Source organism: Caloenas nicobarica, chromosome 4, assembly GCF_036013445.1.
Source record: "Caloenas nicobarica isolate bCalNic1 chromosome 4, bCalNic1.hap1, whole genome shotgun sequence".
NCBI classification, from domain to species: domain Eukaryota; kingdom Metazoa; phylum Chordata; class Aves; order Columbiformes; family Columbidae; genus Caloenas; species Caloenas nicobarica.
The window spans coordinates 65,759,380-65,783,687 of record NC_088248.1 but is presented as its reverse complement, the minus strand read 5'-3'; the positions used below and the strand labels follow the sequence as shown (position 1 = coordinate 65,783,687).

At 38.2% G+C, this 24,308-nt stretch overlaps 1 protein-coding gene across 1 annotated transcript in view; it reads right to left on the bottom strand.

Moving 5' to 3' along the window:
- Positions 1-23,781, bottom strand: part of STK32B (serine/threonine kinase 32B) — a 169,569-nt gene extending 145,788 nt beyond the window's left edge. The window contains exon 1 of the mRNA XM_065634054.1: positions 23,706-23,781. Coding sequence (XP_065490126.1) covers positions 23,706-23,781 — 76 coding nt within the window. The remainder of the gene's footprint in view (positions 1-23,705) is intronic.
- Positions 23,782-24,308: the final 527 nt, after the last annotated feature.

Here is a 24,308-nt window from a genome sequence, read left to right as displayed (position 1 = left end):
AAGATAGATCAGCATTTATGGCATCTGTTGCATGAATATTAGGTATTAGAGTGACTGATGCCTGTTAATTTCTGTAATGAGCTATATATGCATATAAATCAAAGTATCTTGTTTCTTTCAGTTTAGTCAAGCTCAAATGAATCTTAAATGAACTCCATTGCACAGCTTCAAGTCTCTATTAATAACTTGAGGTGAAAGTATACCTTACTTTGATTATTTTCGTGGTTTTAAAGTAGCTCCATGTAGAGCATTTTCCAGTAGTTTGATCTTGAACTAATAAAAGCTTGGATTATGGTAATGGGATTCACAAGCTAAAGGAAAGATTGCACCCTGCTTGCCTTGAAAAGACGGGAAGTGTGGTCTTAGCCATTTACAGGTACTTCATTAAATATATTAGTATACTCAAAAAGCACCATGAATATCTAGAAGAATAGCACAGTTGTTTGTGACCAACTTGGACAAAAGAATCCCTCATCTGTCACAGCCTTCTCATGTGACCTTAGGAAAGTGCTTCAATATCTTCTGCACCTTTCTCTAGAAACGTGAATCATTACACCTCTAAGCAGTTGAAACAATACGTATAGGAAGTAGTTTAGTGTTGATATACACAAGTAATCAGGAGAGTAGCAACAGCCAATTTGGATAATAGTCCTTTATAAAACCATTATGAAGAGTGAAAGCAATTTTCAAAGCGTGAAAAGTGTACACCACTGTGGAAGTGGAGGTACCGAAATCCGTAGTTGATTGATTCCAACCCCACATAATGAGTTGCCACAGAGCTGAGAGCAGAACCTGATTCCCCCTTCAAACCACACCATTTCTCAGTCACATCTTTCCAACTGCATGAGCACTGATAAAGCAAACATTTGATATAAAGCTTTCTAGCAAAAGATGAAATAAACATTTCTTGCTCCATTGCTCCCCATGGATAAAGTATACTTTGGGGAAAATACACACATTGCAGACTATTGACTTTTAACAACCATACTGCAAAAACACTAGATAGTTTTAGTGGAAATGCCTATTATTTTTTGCACAAATGAACCAGCTTTATGTACATAATGATATATGTTAAGACAGTGAAGTATTCTATATGCATTCACTTCTGCTGCATTATTCATGAGTGGTACAGTGATTTGAACCAAAATAAACCCCCAAATGAACTGTTACGTCGATGCAGTTCATTACATGTTTAAAATTTATGGTCTTTCATTTGTAGTTTTGCTAATCTAAAATATTCTCGTGTTACCCATCATTTGTCCAAGTGTAAATTACATCTTGCTCAAGAGCAATATGTATCTTGAGTGGATTCTACATAGAGCTGACATCTGTTGTTCTTACTGCAGCTGATGAATATTTGTGGCATATACATGTGATTAGTCCAAATACAGTCAATAACCATTATCTGAAAAACCTTAGTATCTCCAAGAGCAAATATCCAATCCAACATGGTCAAAAGACAGACATACACATGCTTTGCATCACAGAAAAGAAATTAGGGGCCTTCCAGTTTAAAAGAAAAAAAAAAGTAAGATCTTGATAAACATCCAGAGTTAAATCCAGACATTGTCCTTCTCCAGCTGATTCCCACTAATTAATTTGGACTGTCCAGCAGTAGCCGAAACCAGAACATGACTACTGAGGCTGTAGGAGGTGTACAGTAAAGCCATATTTCTAACACGATGAGCATTTCAGAACATTTAACTTGGTTCTCACTGATCCCAACAGAAAACAGAAACAATGAAATGTGATGTGGCCATCAGCCAAGCAAATAGAATTTCTTTTAGGTCTGAGCACTGTCTTAGATGTTGCAGGTCTGTTTCAGAGTGTTTCAATCTGTTTTAATCTGAATCAGAAAAACAGAGCATTAACTAAATCAGATTTTCCTTCTAGATTTGGGCTGTATGGTCTGACCTGAGCCCTGTGGGACAGCACTGCTATTAGAATTTCAAACTACTTCTGCAGTCTTCTTTATATGCCTGTCTGCTTTTCAGATTGTCCAGCTTTTTCCAGAGAATGTCAAGAGGCTGTGCTGACAGAACTTCACTATGTCTCAGCAGCCATCGAAGCTAGTTAAAATTGCTACTGTACTTCCACACAAAAACATGAAGATGAATAACCAAATAGACGCAGTCATATATATTCAGCACTCTTGATGGAGTGACCAGCTGGAACAGATATAGACAGGACAAACATGAATAGTGCTTAAAAATCATGTTAAGGGGCAAAAAAACCACTTAGAGTAGTCATAAGCACTCACATTCCATCATGCTCTTTTCATGGGAAGTGCATTTGTGAAGAAAGATACTGTTCAAATTAAGCATGAAATGAATTTTTGTTGACAGAATGATAAAGCCAGGCCTATCGTTGGGGTGAGCAAAGAACACAAGATCTGCATAGCTTCATTAGCTTTCTGAATGGAATGGGACATTCCTATACATTAGTTGACATTAGTTGACTGGGGAACCTACTAATTAGAAAGACTTACATAACTAAATTACAAGGAAAAAAAAACAGTTTCAGAGCTGGTTTTATCACATTAATGATGGACCATGGTGTTTTCTTTCAGTGTATTTAGGGGTTTTGCATTTAAATTACATTACAATGCCTCAATTCTTCAAGCTAAATGAGTGTTTTCATCTCAATATAAAGAGTTTCTAATTATTATGTTAATAATTTTTATCATTATCCAAAGTCTATTTGCAATTAGTAATAACTGAAGATCTGTGTATGCCAAACCAGTTTTATTTAAAATTCACCTAATTTTGTTCTGAACTTCAGAATGCCTTTTAGTCTGATCATGTTTGCAGACTGGATGTATGGAAAAAGTAATTCCTGTCTCTTAGGAAGTTCTGATACTTGAGCATTAGTTTACACTACAAAAAAGAAAAAAAAAAAAAAAGAAAAAAAAAAAGTGGTTCTTAATGGAGCAAAGCGATTATTACTATTGATTTCAAAAAATGTAATTTTCCTACTTTATCAGTTGAACTAGGGTATTTCATTTTGAACTGATACCATTTTTTTCTTTTTAAAATATCACAAGCAGATTACAACAATAATCATCTTCCACCCTGCTGCTACTCCAGAATAATTTCAGAATAATGTCCATGTTACAAAAGGAAATACGTACTTCAGTTTCCTTAGTCAAAGTGAAACATTTCTGCATTATCAAAAGACTTTCATTTCAGACTATTTGATTGATCCAAAGTGGTTTCTTTCACAGTAGTTCGGTACTATACTGTGCTTCCTTGTGATGATAACTATGTCCATCTAGAAGATGAGGTCGTTGGCTGGACTATATCTCCCATTATGTAGGTTTACCCATAGCACTTACATGACACATATTTTGTTCACTCAGAGGTGGTGGTGACTATGGGATATATGAACAAGCACAAGATTTGGATCTATAGAAGTGACTACGAGTATCAGGTTCCAACACCTTGGTGTCGTACCACAGAAAAGCAGTCAAGCTTTGAAGTGACCCAAAAATAACATCAGTTTGAAAAGGCAAACTTGAATTCCATTCACACTTTCAAAACAAGCTTGGTTTTCCCAGCATAAGGCTTAATTTTTGTAAAGGAAAATAATGGCATTTTGATTTGGCAAAAAGTTTCATTACTCATTAAAAAGTTATTCAGAGGAAAAGTCTGTTCCAAAAATCAACAAAGTTTCACTGAAATTAACAATGATGTTCTGTAAAAAAAAAAAAAAATACAGAGTTCCTTCTTATCTTGCATCTATGTCACCTTTCAAACATGATGAAGTAGAAGCGACCTCTTCCCTATATTGCCAGAAGTGGGGAGAAAACCTCAGTACTATGGTGTTGGAAAAGTATCATTTCATACCTCTCTTATTGCTTTACCAGTAAATATATAATACCATAGGTAAAAGAGTGAGCTAAATAACATCTGCTGTGATATAGTACAGGAACTCTTATTTCCTTATGTTAATCCACCTATGAGGTAGTACTTTTTTTTAATGAATCTATGATTCACATGCAATTTAACTACACATCAAATTCACAGAATATTTAGATGACACACAATTTGTTCATCAAAAACAGTGCCAACATCATGGGGTTCTACTGCATTGAGTGAAATCTACCTTGCATTGTATCATTAAAAGTGTGTTTTTTTCCTAAAGGCATGAGAAGTTTTCTGAATACGTTAGTTAAAATGGGTACACACAACAATCTAACAATTTCCAATCTAACAATTATAAAAACAGATTAAAATAATTTGGCGAATCAGCTAATGATTTCCACTGTTAGAGAAAGAAACGTGTGTTGCCACAACCAGAAATAAATTCAAAATCCCAAAGAAAACTAATGTTTGAAAACTACCAGACTGTTTAAAAAAAAGATGCTAGAACTGATTCTCAAAACTTTGCTTTCCTTTTAATTGTGTCAAAGAACATAGTCTATTTTCTAATACTGTTCTATAAAAGCTGTAAAAAAATGAAGATGTGATTCTGAATTCACAAGGAAACTGTGACTCCTTTGTAAACAAGAATCTGTTTTAACCCAAGATTAAATTAAAATTTCTCCCCAGAGCTGTTTACATCTCTAATAAGCCAAAATAAAATCATACTGCCATTAAATACATCTAGTCTGAAAAGGATATCAAGCAGCTACCCGAAACCTGTAAAACAAAGTTTGTTCCTTGGGAAAGTAGAATAAGCTGCAAATCATTACAGCTTTTCTTTGAGAGAAGTTTAAACTGAAACTACTGAGTGTCATCCTACAATCTCAATACCTCTTCTGAGAAATTTGAGATACATCACCAAAACAAAACTAAGAAAAGTCATCCTGATGCTTTGAGGGATGTGGTTGTCATCTTCTGTGAGCCACTGGGAGGGATTTGCAGGTAGCAGAGGCTTGTCAACAAGCCATTGAAGTGAGCACAAAAAGTCCTATAGCTGTAAATTGCAGTAGGATTTTGATCTAAGAACACTGCCATTAGTTTTTGCCAAAAGTCTACTGAACGGTTGCCATTGCAGTGGCCTCAGCAAGGGCTTCACCAGAAACTGCAGGGACTGCAGGGGTGGTTGTGACTCTTATCCTGGGGAGAAACAAAAGTTTATTGCTCTGTGGAAGGTGTGGGAAGGTTTGGCTGTTGCTTTTCTCCACATGAATTTTAACCCTGATCTGATTAAACCAGGTATTCCTTTCTGAAGGATTGCGCACAAATAGGTGTTTAGCAGCATAGGTTAACTGTACTGATCAGACGAGTTCTTATGACTGCATATCTCTCCCATAGTCCTCCCTGGGAGCATTAGATTAAAAAATAAAGTCAATTTTATTGGCTTTATTCCTCTTTAAAACTAGTCCAAAATGTAACCATAAAAATTAATAATCTGAGAGTTTAGTGTGCTGCCTCTAGGGTCCTCCAGCAGGTTACTCTGTCTCGGAGGCATACACAGATACTTTGAGGTGACTATAAAAAAGGGAGTAATTGAAAAGCAAGTTTTAGCTAGCCGTGGTTTGCTTGAGCAAATGTAGGAAGAGATGAGAGGGAAAAATTACTCTTTTAAATAAATAATGTTAATCTGAAGGATAAAAATGTAATATGAAAGTTCTGATCTTTTGATTAACATTTTGATTTCAATTCCAATGAAAGCAAACAGAAAGTTATCTAGACTTGGAGTTTTCTCATCTTTTTCTTTGTGCCCTCTTTCCATTTTACTTCTTCTCCACTGGAGAAGGAAGTGAAAGAATTACAAAATCAAAAGGTCTTCACTGATCTCAGCTGAAATTAAAAACCCCTCACTATTGATTAATGATAATTTTGGTATTCTTGTCTATCTGTGTCCATGTATAGACTGTGTGGATTTCTGATTGCTTTGTTTGTTTGTTTTTCTGAAATCAGTACATTTCTATAAATATTACATTTCATTTTGCTTTTAGCTTTTCATGGGAAAGACTTCTATTTTCAGACAGTCTAATAATGAGGAGTAGAAAATACTTATATTTCCCAACATCAGGACCATTTAGGGCTTACACACACAAACAATTTATCTCTAAGACTACCTCACTGACACTATTTATCCCTTTTTTATCATCCTCGTCAAGTGATGCAATGACAAGAATACATGATTGTCCAAGTAAAAGACTTGCTCTTTGAAAACCTGACAAGAAAATGAGGTAATCCCATGGACACCATCTCTGGCACACTGCTGACAGCAGGAACAGGGAGGAGAGCAGGAGCACCCCTTTTGGTGAAGATATGGACCTTTAGATGGGATTAAGCCAATCATGACACCTTATGATAAACTACAAGGCTAGTTTTGTTAGAAGTCTAATTTCAAGCAGTAGAATGAGATATTCACCTTCCCAGGGGAGTTATAGTACTTTTCAGTACAGAATTGATGCATTTTACAGAAATTGTTTGTTTTATACAGAAACAGAGATCAAATTCTAATCCCTGTCCCACTAAAATATACTGACTATAATACTTGCATTTCCTTCTCAAAGATAAGCAAACACAGGCAATAAAGGCAAAGACAAAATGATCCGCGAAGCTCCCAAATGATCCGCTAAGCTCCCAAATGATCTGCACTCCCAAGAAGGCAACCAATTAGCTTACTGAAAATAGGTGGGAACAATAATAAACATCCTATGCGAGAAAGATTTAAGCTAATGTAATCTAAAGTACAACTGCTATTATTTGAAGGTAAAGTTGCTCATTTAAGCTAATGAATTTTACATTGTTTCTTATTAATAAACAAGGAAAAGAAAAGGTCAACTAGAGCTGACAGAGCTAGGCAGAAAACACAAGGAATGTGAAATGTATTTCCTTTGCAAAAAGTTGGCTGGAAAATCTAGTAGGGATCAAGCCCAAGTTGATAGCATGTTCTCATGGGCAGTGTAGTATAAAACAAGAAAGAATTACTATCATCTATTTAACATCACCATTGACAATGTGAGCTGCAAAAATTAGCACAAAGGATGACATGTTTTACTTGTCATTTGGGGGGATAATGCAAGGCCTTCAGAAATCCTGACGATGACCAGTAGGCAATATCTAAGGTGAATCTCCCTTGACAGGTACTGAAGATTTAAAATAGCAGTGGCTGAGACATCTTAAAAAAAAAAAAAGAGAGAGACAAAATGTAGTAGTGGTAAGCATGAATGAAGGCTAACACTGCAAAAGGGCAACTCAATTTGTAATAATTCCTGCCCCAGGATATCACCTAAACTAAAAGGCATCAACAGGTTCAGAAAGTGGTAGAACTACAGTGTACTGCAGACACAAAGTGGGGAAGAAACTCAGACTGTGACTATGTGCTGGTTTGACTGAGAATGAGTTAATTTTCTTCATGCAGATAGAATCCTTTCTTTTTCATAGCATGGTCATTATTTGGACTCAGTTTGAGAACAAGAAGATAACACCAGGCACAGAGCTAATGTTTTTAATTGGTCTGATCTGAGAGCCAAGGACATTCTGAGCACTCTGCCAACAGGTGTGAGGCATCGAGGAAGCGGGGCATGGATGGAGCAGAGCTTGACTGACATCCAGACTGATCGACAAGAGTATTCCATTCTATTAGCATCATGCTTCAGATTTAAGAAGAGTTGGGCCTTCTGCTTTCTTCTCTTCTGCTCTCTCTCACTCTCTCTCTCTGGGGCACAGCTGGTGGAGTTCTGTGCAGGATGTTTGGTTCGGCTTTTTACCATTTTGCAGAGGCCTCTGAGACTTTCTGCCTTTTTCCTCTCTTTTCTCTCCCTGTGATTGGCGGTGGGAGCAGTTGTCGTTTCCTGGGACTGGCTGCTCAGCGTGTTTGTGAGGAATTGCCTTGAGTATCTTTTATTTTATATATATCTACTAGTAGTGCAGTAGTATTTTATTAAATTGTGTTTATTTCAATCCAAATTTCTCCCTTCCCTTTTGATTCTCTCCCCTATTGGGGCAGGGGTGTGGAGGGAGGGAGTAAGCAGCTACCATGGTTGTATTGTGGTAGCTCGGGTTAAACCATGACAGACTAAGAAGAACTATCTGTTGTAAGCTGATCCCTTGCAGGGGAATCACAAACAAGACATTCTGCTAATGTTACTTCCATACCCATGGAGGTGATCAGAGTGATCAGTCTGAAAATAGTAATGTGGTACCATAGGCTGAGAGCAAGATCTTGAGTGCTGATGATGGGCTGTCAACCTAGGTGGTCTTGACCATGTGGTTTAGTGTAATCCTTCAACAGCATTATTCTGAAGCAACCCTTCTCAGCATCTCATTAGCCTTCTGTTACAATGACTGGTTAATCACCTATACATCAAGCTAAAAAGATAATTGCACTTCAAATACAGGGGGTTTACTTTTAGGCTTAAGAGAAAAGTGAAAGGATTTGTACTGTTAAATCTGTTTTTCAACAAGCAGCAAGTAGCCACAGATTGTTGTGAAAGGCCTGTAATGACTGATCAGGGATTTTAAGTACTAATGTATAACTCAGTGCTACAAAAGATATCATCAGAAGTCAGATATTACTCAGGATGATCTTGTAAAAAATCTCACCTTTGCTACATACTCATCATTGGTGTCCATCAATGGCCAGACCCTGGGCAACCTCAGAAGCCTAAAGGCCAGAAAAGATTTGGTGGTAGCTGGAATCAGTTATATATTAGTGTTGTTCACTTCTTGTGCACAGGATTCATTATGCACTGGCCACATGAAAGCACATGATTCTCTCCCCAGTTAGCTGGCACTAAAGATATGTGACATGAAGAACTGAAATTTTTAGGTTATTATTAGGTTTGGTGCACTGCATAAACATGCAGTTGACTTAAGTCCACAACCCTAATCTCATTGCCATATCAAAATCATAAGGATTTAGTCAGACAGTGACAAATCTTCAGGTTAGTTTACCATAACAGAAGGTCTTTGCAAGAGATTTAACTGCATCTACATTCTGTTAGCATATAGCATTCAGGTAACCTATTTTATAGTAGCAAGGCTTCTTTTGCATACACTAATTTGTTTTAGTGGAAAGTAATTGGAACTTCTGATATTATCTCAGTCACTCATCCATGTATCCTATTATAAAGCAATAACTGACAAAATTTCACTTTTATAAACTCACAAGTCAGCGAATTTCTATTTTTTTAAGATCAGTGAAAGTTTTAATTAATTTAATTTTTCTTGCTTTGAAAACAGTTTTGTCTTGTGATAGGACATAGATTTGGTTCAGAAAACCTATTAACTTAGTGGCAACACTGGAAATGTGAAAATTTGTCAAGGAACAATTGAACCGATGTACTAGACCTTATCACAGCTTTTGAATAGCAGGAAAGTCTTTGTGAGTCTCCACGCTGTTCGTAACCCTTTCGAATGGAAAATTTGACATTGAAACTAAGGAGAAAAGTTTCAGAATTGTTCAAATGTAAAGTCTCTTTAAGACCTTTTGCAAGTGATAAAACATAATCACCTTTTGTTGAGAAAAAGATGATTTCTAGTTAAAGATGTTGGTTACTTACAAATGAGCTGACAAAAAGAATCTCTGAAATCTATTGCAAGGAGAAATAGGCAGACAGGTATGTCCAACAGAAAGGATACTCCTTGAGAAAATGTATTGCTAAAATACAGAAAGTTTGAATTCCACTTTAACTGTAATGGACTTCCCTGTGAGATCGGGAAACACTTAATAGACTATGAAGCATCTTTTTCAGCAAGACACAGTGAACATTCACCTCCCTCAGAGTTACTTTGAGAATAACCTCAATAACTGAACTGGAAGGATCTCTGAAGAAAGTTGCTACGGTAATAAAATGTCAAATTTCAGTGGACTTAACTGTTTTCTCCCACAATAAAATTTACCAGAGTGATCCTCAAGTGAAGGGAAATTCTTTAAAGGAAGTTACGAACAAAAACCTCAGTGAGGCATCAGTCAATCTTATCCATGTGGAGGCCTCTATAATGCCAAACAGGCCAGGAGAATGCTGAGAAACTTATTTGCTTTTGGCTTCTTCGGGTGGTGTCTCTAAGATCGCTGCTCTTGCAGAGCAGGATTTCAGAAAATGAGTCTTGGTGCTACATTAATAGGAGGTAAGGAAGCCATGTAAATAAGATTTTACCCTAACACCTAGACAAAGTATGAGTCATTCTCTTTTTCTTCTAAATCCAAATCCCAAAAGATGAGGAGTCTGTCTCCAAAACTGGATCTGGAAGAATTATCTCTTCTTTTGTTAACCACAACTACAAATGAAACACTGCAGGAAAATAATGACACTAAAGGGTCAGGAAGATTCACGTTTCAATTGGGATTGCCTCCCATTCAGCATTTTTAAACATAACCAACCCCATGGGCTTCAAATGAATGATGCCAGTTCTAACTTGCAGTAGATGTGCACCTGAAGTGCAGAGCAGTACGCTTATTTTTTATTTGTCATTGTAAGATAAAATCTCATCAGTATGATAGAAGCGATGTTCCGTCAGGAAAAACTTTTCAAAAGAAGTAGGCAAACCTGCAGGTTATATATGCGACTGTCCAGGTTTGGTTTATCTTCTGGGATTTGAAAATAGTGTCGAAACTGCAAGAATTTCAAGAATATTTGAGCATCATTTCTGAAGATGTCCAGGTATTTGTGTCTCATGGCTCTTCCTCATAAAAAAAAAAGTCACAAATATAAACTTGAAAAACAACCTGTGTCTGTCAGGGTTCTGAGGGCACTAACTGACCTTGCTGGCCATGACCAGCTTCCACTGCCCCAACGCTACCACCATGCTCTTAGGCTCAGGAGCCCTATTGCAGATCAGGTCCCTGTGAAATGAGAAAGAGTCATGAGGAGCCTGGTGGGGACCTGCCATTCTCATTCATCAGTGAAGCTAGACTGTAGGTACATCTAGGCCTGGCCATACCCTCTGGACACTTGGCTGATCCCATTTACTGTCACTGGCACACTCTGCTTGCCTTGCTGGGGGGCAGAGTTATAGTCTGGGCTTTACAGCAGTGGGATCCAGCTGCACTTAGTAAGGTTGAAGAGCAGTAGCTGAGGGTAGTATGGGGATGGGAAACAGGAAAAGCTGCTCTCATTATGGAAAAAGGCAGCGTTTAATTAAATTCGTGACACATATAGTGAGCACATTTAAGTGCCAGTGATCCAGTACAGAATAGCTAAAGACAATTTCGAGTATTCCATTACTGCCTGGCCACAAAGAACCTCAGAGTCTAGCAAAAGCTAGATTCCTCTTATGCTGGCCCGGCTTCCATCTGCTGGTTAGATAAAAGAAGAACGTACTTTAGGAGAGCTGACCTCCTCCATTAACCCCATCCTTTAGCCCACCCATAGTCATCCATCCTGCACAATCAAATTACTTTCACTATGTACTTCAGTACTCAAGTTGTATCTCACCCACAAGTCTCATAGATTTTTAAAACTAAGTCATAATTCTAAAAAAAATAAAATCTATTTTAAGGATGGAACCTCAAATCCAAACCTCTGAGATTCCGGAGGGACTGACCTGGACCTAGCATTGCAGTTCTGATGTTTTGAGTTATTTGGAGGAAAAAAAGGGGCTTCCTTTTGATTCTAGCTAGAATTCTTACTGTTTCACTGTGTGAATCTTTTAATTTCATCAAAATCACTTCACTTTGTCTACTATTTTGGAGTAAAAGCAGGTCTCGCAAAGTTTTTTTTTACCTATATGTTCAAAACAAAGCTTTTGTTGATCCAGCATGATCGATTTTTCCCAGCTTCAGTTGAAGCAATATCCCAAGTGACTAGTTAACATTAAAACACCTTTCTATTTTGATATTTCACTTTTTGTGACTGTTTTCCTTCAGGGCCTGTAGAAAGGGTAGAAAAAAGGCCTGATAGTAACAGCTGTATTTAATTCATAAAGAACTTGCAGAATTTCAGTGCAACTCAAATTTCTTCATCTCAGGGTTTATACATAAATATTTAATGATGGAATTGAGACTGAAAAAAGATGGGTTGACTACTGTACATACAACGGTCACCTAACTGTAGAAGTTTTTTCACTAGGAGCTGACGACTTATTTGTTGATCATTGCACTACTTACCTCTGGGAAATCTTTCCAGTGATGAAGTAAAAAGAGTTTCAGTCTGATAAAAGTATGCTTATTTACATACCACAAGCAATTACACCAAATCTGATAGGACCACACATTGCTGAAAACAGTAAACATAAATAAGGAAATCTGCACCTTCGCCTTATCTATCCACTACTAAGATTAGGAGTGAAACATGAAAGATTTAAAGCAAACATAGATACATTCACAAAGCAAACCAAATCCACCTCATTTCCATTCCTAGGCTTTCACATCAGCTGGCACAGAGGTGACTCAGGGGACAAGGAGGGCTACAGACCAGCCGCAGTTCCCAGGTTACGGCTGGGGGTTGGCATGAACAGTAGACTCTCTCAGCCATGATTTAACTTACAAATATTTACCTTGTAACACCACCCAACAAGAACAAATAAAAAGATTTGTTTGATGTAGAGGGTGGGTAGCTGACAGATAGTAATGGAAAGAAAATAACTTCCAATTTTAACAAGAGAATTTATTAGCTGAAAGGCATAAATATACAGTGAACTGCAGGGGATAAAATTGCTCAGTGTAGCAGAAGGTATGTTAGTCTTAATGCCTGAAACATTTGCTGGTATTAAATGCCCTTACGCCAATTCTGTATTATCACAGAAATAGAATCTCAAATAAGTCTAATTATAGATGTTAGATTAAAATAATGAATATCATTGACTAAGTTCTAGAGTTCCCTACCACATACACTGGGTCTGTTTTGACGAGAGTAAAATACGTATAAAAATATCTATGTATTTAGAGAGAGAAAGAAAGAGAGAGAGAACTATCCTCTAAAAATATGTGTATCTGTACTATGTTCTCTCAGTTGGATAAAATGAGCTTCCTATGGATGTTTCCAAAAAGGATATTAAACAGCCTTGGTTCACAGTACAGAATGGAAAACTTTCAAAATAGCAAAAAAATTATTTCCCAGTACCAGGTCTACCCTTTTTTTGTTGTTGTTATGTTAATCAGCAAATACAGGTGGGAAAAATGACTGGAAATCAGCTTAGTATCACTAAAGAGTAGAAGAACCATAATGCATATGATAATAGTCAGCAGTCTTTCCTTGGCGCAGGAAGTTCTTTGCAACATCCAGGATATCCCATCACTAGAAACATCAAGCTGTCATTAATCCACACATGTCTGTGGGTCAAAAGATGTGTGTGATCTACCTAACAGAGAAAGGTTAGGAAGCTGAGAGCCCAGGCTGTAGTTAGTCATTTGCGTTTATATGCTCAGGGAAGCAATCAAAATTCACTGCATCTCGCTAGAAACAGTGGGCAAACTGTCACAAGCGGTACCTTTTCTCTGTAAGGGACAGCAACTACACTGAAAGAGTCGCTTTCTATTAATGCATTTAAAGTCCGTGCCTGTGCTCTCTCTGACACCTGTGAGATAGACTGATGGCTGCTGGCTTAGGAGAATGAAAGGTCTGAAGTCAGGGCAGCACTCAGCATAAGTGCTTGAAACCACTGAAAACACAGTATTTTTTCAGTGCTGCATATTACTTAATCTTTTCTAAACAGCAGATGTCACTTCTCCTCACTCTCAGAAAAGCTTTGTGAAAAGCCATTCAGAGAGAAGACGCTATCCTAGCAAAAGCTAGAATTTACATAGCCACCAGACAAGCTCTGCTTGCACATCCTGCCTCCCACAGCCAACATTTACAACTGCCCGGGCAGTCTTTCTCCAGCTGCTCTCTTCTCCTATTCATCAGTAGAGAGCTCCCTAATCCCAAAAGAACAAGGATTGCCCTGCTGAAAGTTTGGATCACTGGGAAAAGTTCTCTACTCTATGCATCTTCACCAGCAAAATCTCACAGTACTTAGTGATGACATTTTTGTTTAGCAGAAGATCAATAAAACCTGCAAGAAAGTCTCTCAACACTGAGATGTTTGCAGAGAATTTCACACTAAAAATGTATTTCTCTTTTTAAGGTATTGTTGTCTGCTATTATTATTTGCACCATATGACAATCTAGTTTAACACTTTAGCTTAAAAACTTGAGCAAAGGACCTCAAAGACATACACTGGGCTGCAAAAAAGTTGGAAATAATGGCATTATTGGCATCCCATTGCTGAAAAATCACATGCCAAGGCTGAGCAGACAAGAATCTCATGAAGCTGCAAAGGACTTCTGGCTAGTATTTTCCTCCTCTTATGTCCAAACCAAACTCAGAAAAGGCTAACTTTGTTTTATAGCAATTCCCTGCACGTAAGAGTGTGTAGCCGTCTCTGTAGTTTTCATAGGCTAAAACAGTCAAATATGAAGCTGGACTTAAATTAATAACATTTCCTGCTTCTCAGAAATGATGTTTTGAATAGCTTTTGTTCTTTGACTTCAAGCTCTGTGTAGCAGATCACAGTGCCTAAGATGTGGCATTGCCCCAAAAGGGTTTGCAGGCTTTGCTGTTTGAACAAAGATTTATCTAAAACTAACCCCAAAAGGCATAAGTACATCTTCATAAGATAATGTCAGAACAGTCCAAGGGGAAGCAGAGGATAGTTTCAGAAATGTGTGAAGGACACTCAGGATGCTAATGGTGATTTTGTGATTATATTGCATCTCTGTTTTAATAGGGTGACTAAGAGCAGTTTTTATTGCTCAGCAAGGGAGGCAGAACAAAATCATAAGGAAATAATAATTACTGGAAGGATTAACTCAGTTTGCATTTTTAGATCTTAAATAAAGGAACAGCAGGTGTTCCCTTATCACACCAAAAGTAGGAAAAAGAAAGAAAACCTTTTTTGCCCATTGCAGTATATTGCCTCTTAGTATATTGATCCTGCTTAATACCACACTCTTTCTTACACAGAACAGTGTTACCAATACAAAGACAAAGCCAGTGCTTTATTTTTTCTCTATGGAACCAAAATAAAAATGGCAGACCAGAAAAGTACATCAGCTGTAGAACTTATCTAAAAGTTTCTAAACTTCAAAGAACTGGAATTAAAAAAAAAAAAAAGAGAAAATTGGAAAGTGGAAATAAATTAAAAGGCAAGAAAATATCACCAGATAGAAGTAGGAAGCTGAAAAGCACAGATTTCAATTAGTCAGATAACCAAACTGTAGAGTAGATTTGATCAATACATCCAGAACAAACATCTTCAAAACAGAAGAAGTTAGGAAAGGATTAAAGAAATATAAAATGCAGACTTTTATATTATGATATGATATCATAAAGAAAATATTTATGGGGATATAAAATGTGGGAAATAAATTTCAGACTCATCAACTATGTTTAGTTACTATTAAAGTCTTAAAAACCTGTGTAACAGGCTGCTACCGACTCTAGTAATGTTTTCTAAGAAGTGTTCCTTGAATTTAAAAGAAAATATCTTTGTCTTAATTGTAGAATGAATGAAAGTAACTCATGTCTCATTTAATGCTAGCACAAGGTTTTGATCTTTGCAGAATAATAATATTTTTCCTGCTATAGGGAAGCTTACATATACACACATAAACAATGTTGACAAGCACAGCAGCAAATTCAGCAGCAGCTCAACATAGGCTTGCATTAGGAACTAAGTCGTAGTTTAAGGTAGTCAATTTAACTAGTTCATGAAATTAAGCAGAACTGTGCTCAGAAGAGATCAGGTCACATGATGTACACACTGCTTAGTAATGCTGCTCTTCCCCCTCCAAAAAGCCCCTGCCTGTCCCGCTAAGTTTGGTGGGTAATTCCCTGCTTTTCGTCCCTTCACCTTCCCCATGTTTTACCATGTCAGGATACTGTGGAGCTCCACTATCAGGCTGAGCTTGAAGTTGTCCTTTTCCTTTGAATATCCTCTCAGAAATTTTTGCTTTGTATTGACTGATCTCAGCAGCAACTTTTTCTTTTCCACACCTTCTTCCCACCACCTCAGCACTAGCTCACTCCAGCTAAGTCAAAATACTGTGAAACCTCCAAAATGAATTTAATAATCTTATCCTCTTTTCTGCCCTTCAATTCTTGGTCCCAGATGTCACTGCCCACTAGGTTTAGTTTCAGGAAGGTTTGTGCTTCTACTTTCCCAGCTCTGCTATTTAATGAGGAAGCTAGAAAAAAAGAGTCTCATGCTTGGCCAACAAAAACCTTGTCTTCTTTGTTCTTAAGCCCACATTCAAAAGAGACTGCATAAAGACAGTCCTGGTGTGATAGGACCTAATTTATTTGAGCATCCATGAGTAAGATAAGAATTTCTCATTATTTTTGCTTCCAAATACTTTCTCAGTCATTTTCTAATTCAGTTAGGTGCGGTATTTCATTCTGGGCTGAACTTTCTCCATTAACTGGACAGCATGTTACTCAAAGTTGACCAAAAAAAAAATGCATTCCCACATTACTGCTGGTTTGTAACTCACATCCACGCATCCAAATAAAGGAATTCTTTCACTTTTGTGCCAGATGGAACCAATGACCCAGTGAATGTCACACTGGAGCCCAAAGGGAGGAGACAGACCTGTTCCCCTTTGCTCTATGGGAAGGTGTCAGAGACAAGTCAGTGCAGCCAGCCTTGTGATCTCCCTGACAGAAGTGGAGGATTGGTTTTTTGAACTCTACTGGAAGTGAAACCAATAATAACATATAAACCAGTTTAATATATCTGTACATTCAAACAAGATTTTTCCATGGAAAAACCAAGCATTTACTTCTCCAATGTGCTGCTTCTTCCACCATTTGGAAATTCCACTGCAAGAAACATCTATGAGCAGCGATGAGAGACAATTTATGAATTTGTAAAAGATTGCAAAAGCAATGGTATAGATATTTAGACAACAATCTTGTTTCCTCACAGTTTATTTCACATTCAGATTTTCCCTTGATCTTGGATAGGATTCTCTAAGCTTATCTTGCTTGATGCTTGGTTAGTCATGAATTATTTATACTTAGTTACCCAAAAAGCCTATCTTGATCTCCAGGCACAGTACACATGGCAATATGGGTAAAATGTTACCTCTCCTGAGCACTTACACTTCTAGATAACGAGCCACTGAAAAATTACTTGACATAGAGGTAGGTGTTGTGCCAACCACTTGTGTAAATTCTGGAAAGCTACAAAAGGGGCAGCAGAGGCTTACTTGATGCCTTTGCTTATGACAGAGGTCCTGAAAAGGATATTTCCACCAAAGCAGAAAATTAAATCTTGGAATTGTAGAAAATATGTTTAGGAAGGGTCTTGAAAATTCATCTGATTCATCTCTAAGCCATTGCTGACAGAAATTTTGTTGAATGTGAATGATGGTAAAATAAAATAAAATAAAATGGGTAAATACTTTGGCTGTCTGTTGAAAGAGTGTTGGTTCTAATCCTAAAAGTGTAGGGTAAATCAGATAATGCACAAAATTTTTGAGACAATCAAATGGTGGACTGGACATGAAGTTCATTTGAAGGAACAAGGAGCAAGAAGCTAATATGGAAGTGCCGGATTCATCTTGCATTTCTTCAGAGTTCCCTATAGAAAAGGGAATTCCATGATCTAATATTAAACTTCACCTATAATTATCCAGTATCTGAAGAGGTACACATTATTTGTGTACATTGTATCAAAGCTTTAAGAAGACTGAGTCAGGAAGATTGTGGTTGACGATGGTTGCAATATTCCTTCTGAATCTCTTTTGACACAGACCAAGCAACAGTTTGGCAGTTGGAACCTCTGTGACTGCCTGGAATTATCATATTGCTCTGTTTTCTCATTTCTGCCCATATTCTCCTATTGTCTCATACCATGCTGTAACTGCCAGCTCAACACCGATCACTGTTATGTTCTGTGTTTGTAATGACACCAGCATTAGGGTTTCTGAAATGTATTGCACTACACATAATGATGATTTCATGTCTAAAGTTCAAGAAATGGAAAATAAAGTCGTGTGTAATTAAACATGGTCATCCATGAAACAAAAAATAAAATCCAATAGTCTGGATCTTATTTATCTAAAACCTTGATATCCAGCATTAAAAAAATGCCTTCAACAGCTGTGTTTTATCCATATTTTTGACACAGAACTGCCTTAGAGCATTTTTAACTCACATTGTGGTATTACTACCCAATCCAGTTCTAAAAGGGAATATCCATCTTTGCGAAGGAACAGGTAAAATGCTACATAACCTGCCATAGAAATTGTATGAACAAACCAAAAATCCAGCAGAAACATTAATCCTACCCTATATTTGTTACCTTTACTAACAAAATGTATTTAGATTCTACACGTTTTATTTACCTGTTCTGTAGGGCTATATTTTATGAAACAATTAGTTTGAAAAAAGTATGTTATTCACCTCATGATTTGAGCTCTTCTTAGTTGTTGTATGAATGCCTCAGATATTATCCTTTAGAGCTTTGTGGCAGCAGGCTGATGAGCACCATCGTGTTGCTGACAATAACTGGACACTGCATGATCTATTTTGAATCTGACTCATTTTGACATTTAACCATTGCTTTAAATTGATTCTAAGTGAAACCTTTGTGTGCCATTTTTCCCCATGTCACTTTCACAGTTGTTCAGCTTCCACTGCACTTTATATAAACTCAACCATTATGCTCTGAATTTAGCTACTTGGATCCATATTAATTGCAGGCCTTTTTTGTTAGGATCTATATTTAATTTTTGTGCTTTAAGTGTAAGGTGGTCTTTTCAGTAGCAGGTTGTTTAATAATGACTTTTTCTGCAACTTGCCAACAGTTTACAATCCTTCTTTTAAGCTGAAGGTTTTTCTAAAGAGAAGAGGTAGAAATCAATTTTAAATTACAACTTAGAATCTAAAATTTAACTCCAGAGGATGGATGCTTTATTGTGGAGTACAAAAGATTTCCATTGAGCTCTGTAGTAATGACACTACAACAGAATGAAGCCTTACAACTCAGGGAAAGCAGTGGGACTTCAGCTTCATCCATAAGCACTGCAGTGAATCAGGGACTGGCCATGTAGCAATAAGATGTGGCATGTTTCTGTGCCTCATTTCCCACATACAAGACCACAGTACTGTAGCACAGCATGTCACACTGACCTCCGTAAAGGAGTGTTGAAGCTCTATAGCTTCAGGATGCTCAGTGAAATGTTCTTTGGAAATCCGTTTGCTTAAAATGTAAAGCCATGTACTATAAAAACAAAACCAAGCTCTTAAAAAGTTCAGTGCACTTGTTTCTAAAAGTAACTGTAGCAAAACTGGCTTTTTAAGCCCCAAATAACCAAATACCACTGCCATATCTGTTCACAGGACCAGCTTCTAGCCTGTAACACTTCTGTTTCTTATCCTTTCCTCCCTATCTTCCACCATAATATAGGCAAATACGTTATTACTATTTGGTAGTAGTAATATGTCTCCTGAGTCAGCTCTTTTCTAAATGACTCTTTTCTACTATTTCACTTTCACTTGTTAAATATAATTGAAGTTTTAAGAGAGCACGGTCAAGCAAATCCAGTATGAAAAATACTCTTTACAGTCACCAGGCTATTGGTAACATATTTGCTACTTACGATATTTAGCAAGAATTTGCAAACAATGTTTACCAATGATGAATATTCCTCTCGCCCTTCTATTGCCATTCTTGTAAACTTATTATTGTTTCTAAAGAGCTAAACATGAGGAAAGATGTACTCCTTTGCTCTCCTGGAATTAGTACTGGATACACATATTCAGGAGAGTATAGTTGTTGTGAGAATAGGAAACATTCAAGGTAAAGAGAGTCAACATTACTTTACTTCAGCAGTATTAGCCAAAATGAAACTTTTTTCCTTTTACTTGCATGCTGAATTGACTACACAATTAGTGTAGTATGTAGCTTGAAAACACTTTCTAAAGGTCTGAAAAAAGCTATAGTTCTAAGCCATTAAAGCATCTAGCTTCGATAAGAGGTAGTGATGCTGCTACACTAGACCTAGTTGTCTATCCAACTTATACAGCAATACAAATCAAGAAATGAAACATATTTTCCATTGAGCTTCTTTAACCAGAGTGTAAACTGTAGGCAAACAAAGGACTGTGTTCACTGAATTTTCTTCGCTCTCATGCTTTAATCTAGGCTAAGAACTAAAAACGAGATAAATATAGCACAAATTTTGCCAGAAGTTGTTTGCAGAAGAGTTGCAAGATACTTGATGAGAAACTTATTTGTAGATGGTAGAGTTGACTTAGATTTCATTTTTCTCAGTTTTGGTGAAGTGATATATAAAAAAGTATAAGCAAAACTGAACAAGGTGAGAATTAACTGGCAAAATGCGAGGTGGGTAACACAGGAAAAAATGTTATTTTGAAATGGGAATTATGAGGCTGATGGAGGTTTACAGCAAAGGAGATGAAGTCTGGAAATGATGCAGCTGATTGTTTACACAAAATATTCAGTGGTCTTGATAACTAGCATGGTTATCTAGCATGGAGCTGATGAGAGCAGTGATAATACAATACATTGGTAAAATAATGGAGAATCAGAGCATCACAAGGAAAGAAGTGGGTGATAATCTTTGAGAATATGAATAATAGAAATAGACTGAAATCCATGCATGCAAAATGCATGGTCATGTACGTAGGAACACCAAAAATTTCTGCTGTAGATTGGAGCTCATCGGTGGAAATTACTGAACAGAGCACTGGTGGGCTCACATCATGAGGTGACTGAACTATTCACATGACGTGTCCATGAAAAAGACATAGGTAGTTATAGGCTGTACCAGGAAAATTATTTGTAGTAGAGATCAGGAAATATACTTTCCAGCAGAAGGTCCTGGTGAAAACTCACCTGCAATTCTGTGTATAATTTGGGTTATCTGTGTGCAGCCAAGACAAATTCAGAGGCATGCAGGGGCACAGGAGATGAAAAATCAGTGGAAATAAGATAAAACTAGAAGAGGTTTTCTTACAAAACAATGAGTGAGAGGGGACATTTTTTTCTGTCTATCAAGGCACGGGAGTAATCGTGGTAGGTGGAGAGCTATTTAAGCTAACAAAGAAGTTGGAAGAAACATAAATCTTATAAATAGGTTAAGAATTATTTAATCAGGAAAACAGATGCTTCTAACCATTCAAAGAGCGAAGCTGTGGAAGATCTTTCTAACAAAAATAGAGCAGAGAACAAATATAGCTAGTTTAGAAATGGTATGTGTTATGGCTTTTTAAAAGATCAGTTTGTAATAATGATGTGTTTTGCTGTCTGTGATAACTGGAGATTTACAGCATGCAGTCCAGCCTTCTGCATGGATCATTTTTTGTTATCCTAAGCACAGTGGGGCGTCTACATACAACTTATAGCTTTTAGATGCACTTAGTGGATCAACACCTATTCTCATCAGACAGAAAGCAGGAGTTGTAACTCTAGAGCAGATTCTCTATAAGCTTGTCAGGCAGTACCTGGGTACTCTTCAGGTACTATCTCCATATCTTTCTTTGTTATGTTGTAACCTGAATAAGTTACTTTTCCTGTGATTTGCGAAGTGACAATGAAGGGTTTTAAACCTCTTCTTCCAAAATTTGTATTTCATTCTACATCCGTCATTAACATGTATGAACATAAAACGACAATACTTTCTTCTGCTCTCATTTTTTCCTCATTTTAAGTGGCAGCTGTGACATTACACACAATACACTAAACAGCTTAATTTCTACTATGCCTACGTAGTCATACACAACTCACTTATTCCAGTTATCTTTGAACCGACAGGCATTGTCATTCTTGGGCAGAATTATACTATCTCAAGAGAAAATGTAGTTTCTCTTGCTATACTTTCTTTTTTTTTTTTTAATTTCATATTGAGTCCAATATCATGGAAAATAGTGACTCCTGTAGCTGCTAGTGGGAATATGAAATACAGCTTGAATTTGGATGAAACCTAGTAAGATATATTTTCAAATAGGAGATGTTTTCCTATATTATTTGGGAAAATTTCCAACCTGAATAATAATTTGTAAGTAGAATAGGAAATAGGTTATTGTTTTAAAAGCAATGGACTCTTCTGAACTAGATTGTTGTGCTAAGCATAATATCTTAAGAGGAAAAAATATGATGTTAGGAACATTCATAATGGGGGAAAAAAATAGAACAAAACAAAACAAAATCAGGCAAACAATAAATAGTGACCTAATAGAAATCCATAAATAGTTCATGCGCATTTTTTTATTACATATTAATAATGGCTGCATTACAGAAATGTTTTTGTGAGCGAAAAAGAACTAAGTGGCATGAAGTCTTCTCTGCAGTACTTTACTTTTGAACTATTGACAGCCTTGTCTCATGGGGGAAAAAAATGGTAATAACTCATGGAAACTGCTAACTCAAGAGAGCCAAATCAAAAGTCTTACAAAGGCAAAGGCATGGCTATTTTTCTGCTTAGGGTGTCCAGACAAAATTAACACCATGTGTTCACTCTTGGGTATTTTTTGAGTTACCTCTAGGTTTACAAGACTAATTGTGCATGATCAAGATTTTACTGGGGGGGAGGGGGAGGTATGTGTGTGTGGGGAGGGATCTTTCTCACTTGTTTGCAAAGCATGACCTGTGGTAAATGACTGAAATTTTGTATCAGCACAAGAAAATCATAGCTATTGCACCACAATACACAAATAGTAAATAATCTGTCCCATTCTCCACACAGACAATAGAGTCTTGTAAACCAAACTTCATCAAATACCTCGTCAAGCTTTGTCAAGGAATAGGGAGTGACAACTGTGTCTTAAATGCAAGTAAACATGCATTCACCCTTATAAGCACTTTAGATGCATTTAATACATTTCCTCCCTATTAGCAAAACAGAACAAGTATCTCTGTGTGTTCTGAACACACAGGGAAGAGCATACATGTTTTTTATTTGTTATGAACCTCAGAAAGCCAAAACAATGTTATAGTCTATTGAGACACAATCACATTATAATATATTGGAAACTACTGGGAAAGGAAACTACTCAAAATTAAGCATCAGTTGCCCAGACAGGCAACATCCTCTATCCCATAAGCAACATTAAGAACACTTGAAGTGATAATATACAAATATCTGCTTCTTAACAGTGCAGTGTTCTCTTTGCTTCAAAAGCCAAAATGATTGTAACTGAAATACAGTCACAGAATTTCAGTGAAATATGGTCTACATATGAAAATGACATGGAAATGCATAAATAGCAAAGAAACACTGTGTTTTATGTAAACTGTTCCATTGCCTTCCAAAAATTTTACAAGATACACTTTCTTATGACATATTATCTGGGCAGGGAGAAAAATCTCAGAGTAATAGAAGAAGCTAAAAAAAGTTTCAGAAAGTAGAGATGATGGAAAAAAGTATACTGCCTGAGAGAGATATAACCACTTAAAATGGGCAGGTGGGCAAAGAGTCAAACAAACATAAACGACAACAAAAAAGTGGGCATCCATCTCCAAAATGATGCCCGTTCATAAACGCATGTATGGAGTTACCTGCCATGTGCGTAAACCCCACGCGAGGGTGTGCTAGCCTTCAGGTGAGCCCTCCCGAAAGCAAATACCCACTCAACGGCTGTGAACAAAGGTGGGGCTTCACCTCCTCCTCCCCCGGGGGACCTCACCCCACAGCAGGCAGCCCGCTGCAGGATTCCAAACGGCTCCGCGGAGGGAGCGCGGGGAGGCGGCGGCGCCGACACCTGCCCGGGCAGAGGGTGTTGCCCGCGGCCCCGAGGTGCGACACGACGGCGACGCGCGGCGCGCGGTACCGTGGACAGCTCCGCACTCACCGTCCTCGTTCTCGTCGAAGACGGGCGCCCTGTGGGAGTGGCTGCCCCCCATGTTAGTCCGCGGCCGGCTCCGCATCCCCCGCCGCCAGCATCCCGCGGGGCGCGCCGCCGGGCACCCCGGCGCCGGGGCAGCTGCCCGCCCGCCGCCGACTCCCCAGCCCCAGCCCGGCTCGGCCGGGGGAGCCTCCGCAGAGCTAGCAGTCACCCTGCGACATGAAAGCGATCGGTCTGCCCCTGGCAGAGATCGCTGCTGGCTGGCGCGCACCGAGTTGGCCCGACTCTCATCGCGGAGGGGCAGGGGAGGGCGGCCGTTAGGGGAGGAGGGAGGAAAGGATGGAGGGAGGGAGGAGGCGGAGGTCCAGCTGCTGATGGCTTTTGGTAAGCGGTAAAAGCTGGATCTACCTGGATCCTCGCGGATCCTCCCTCCGCTTTTCCTCCTTCCAGACCTCCGCTGGAGAGCGCGAAGCCCCCGCTCCTGCTCCGGTAGCGGGGACGGCCCGCCACCCCGGCGTGATGGGGGAGGACGGGTCTGCTCCTGCCGCCCGCGGGAACCGGCCGGCACCGGCAGCTGAGGACTCCCGGGACACGAGTGGGGTGAGGGGC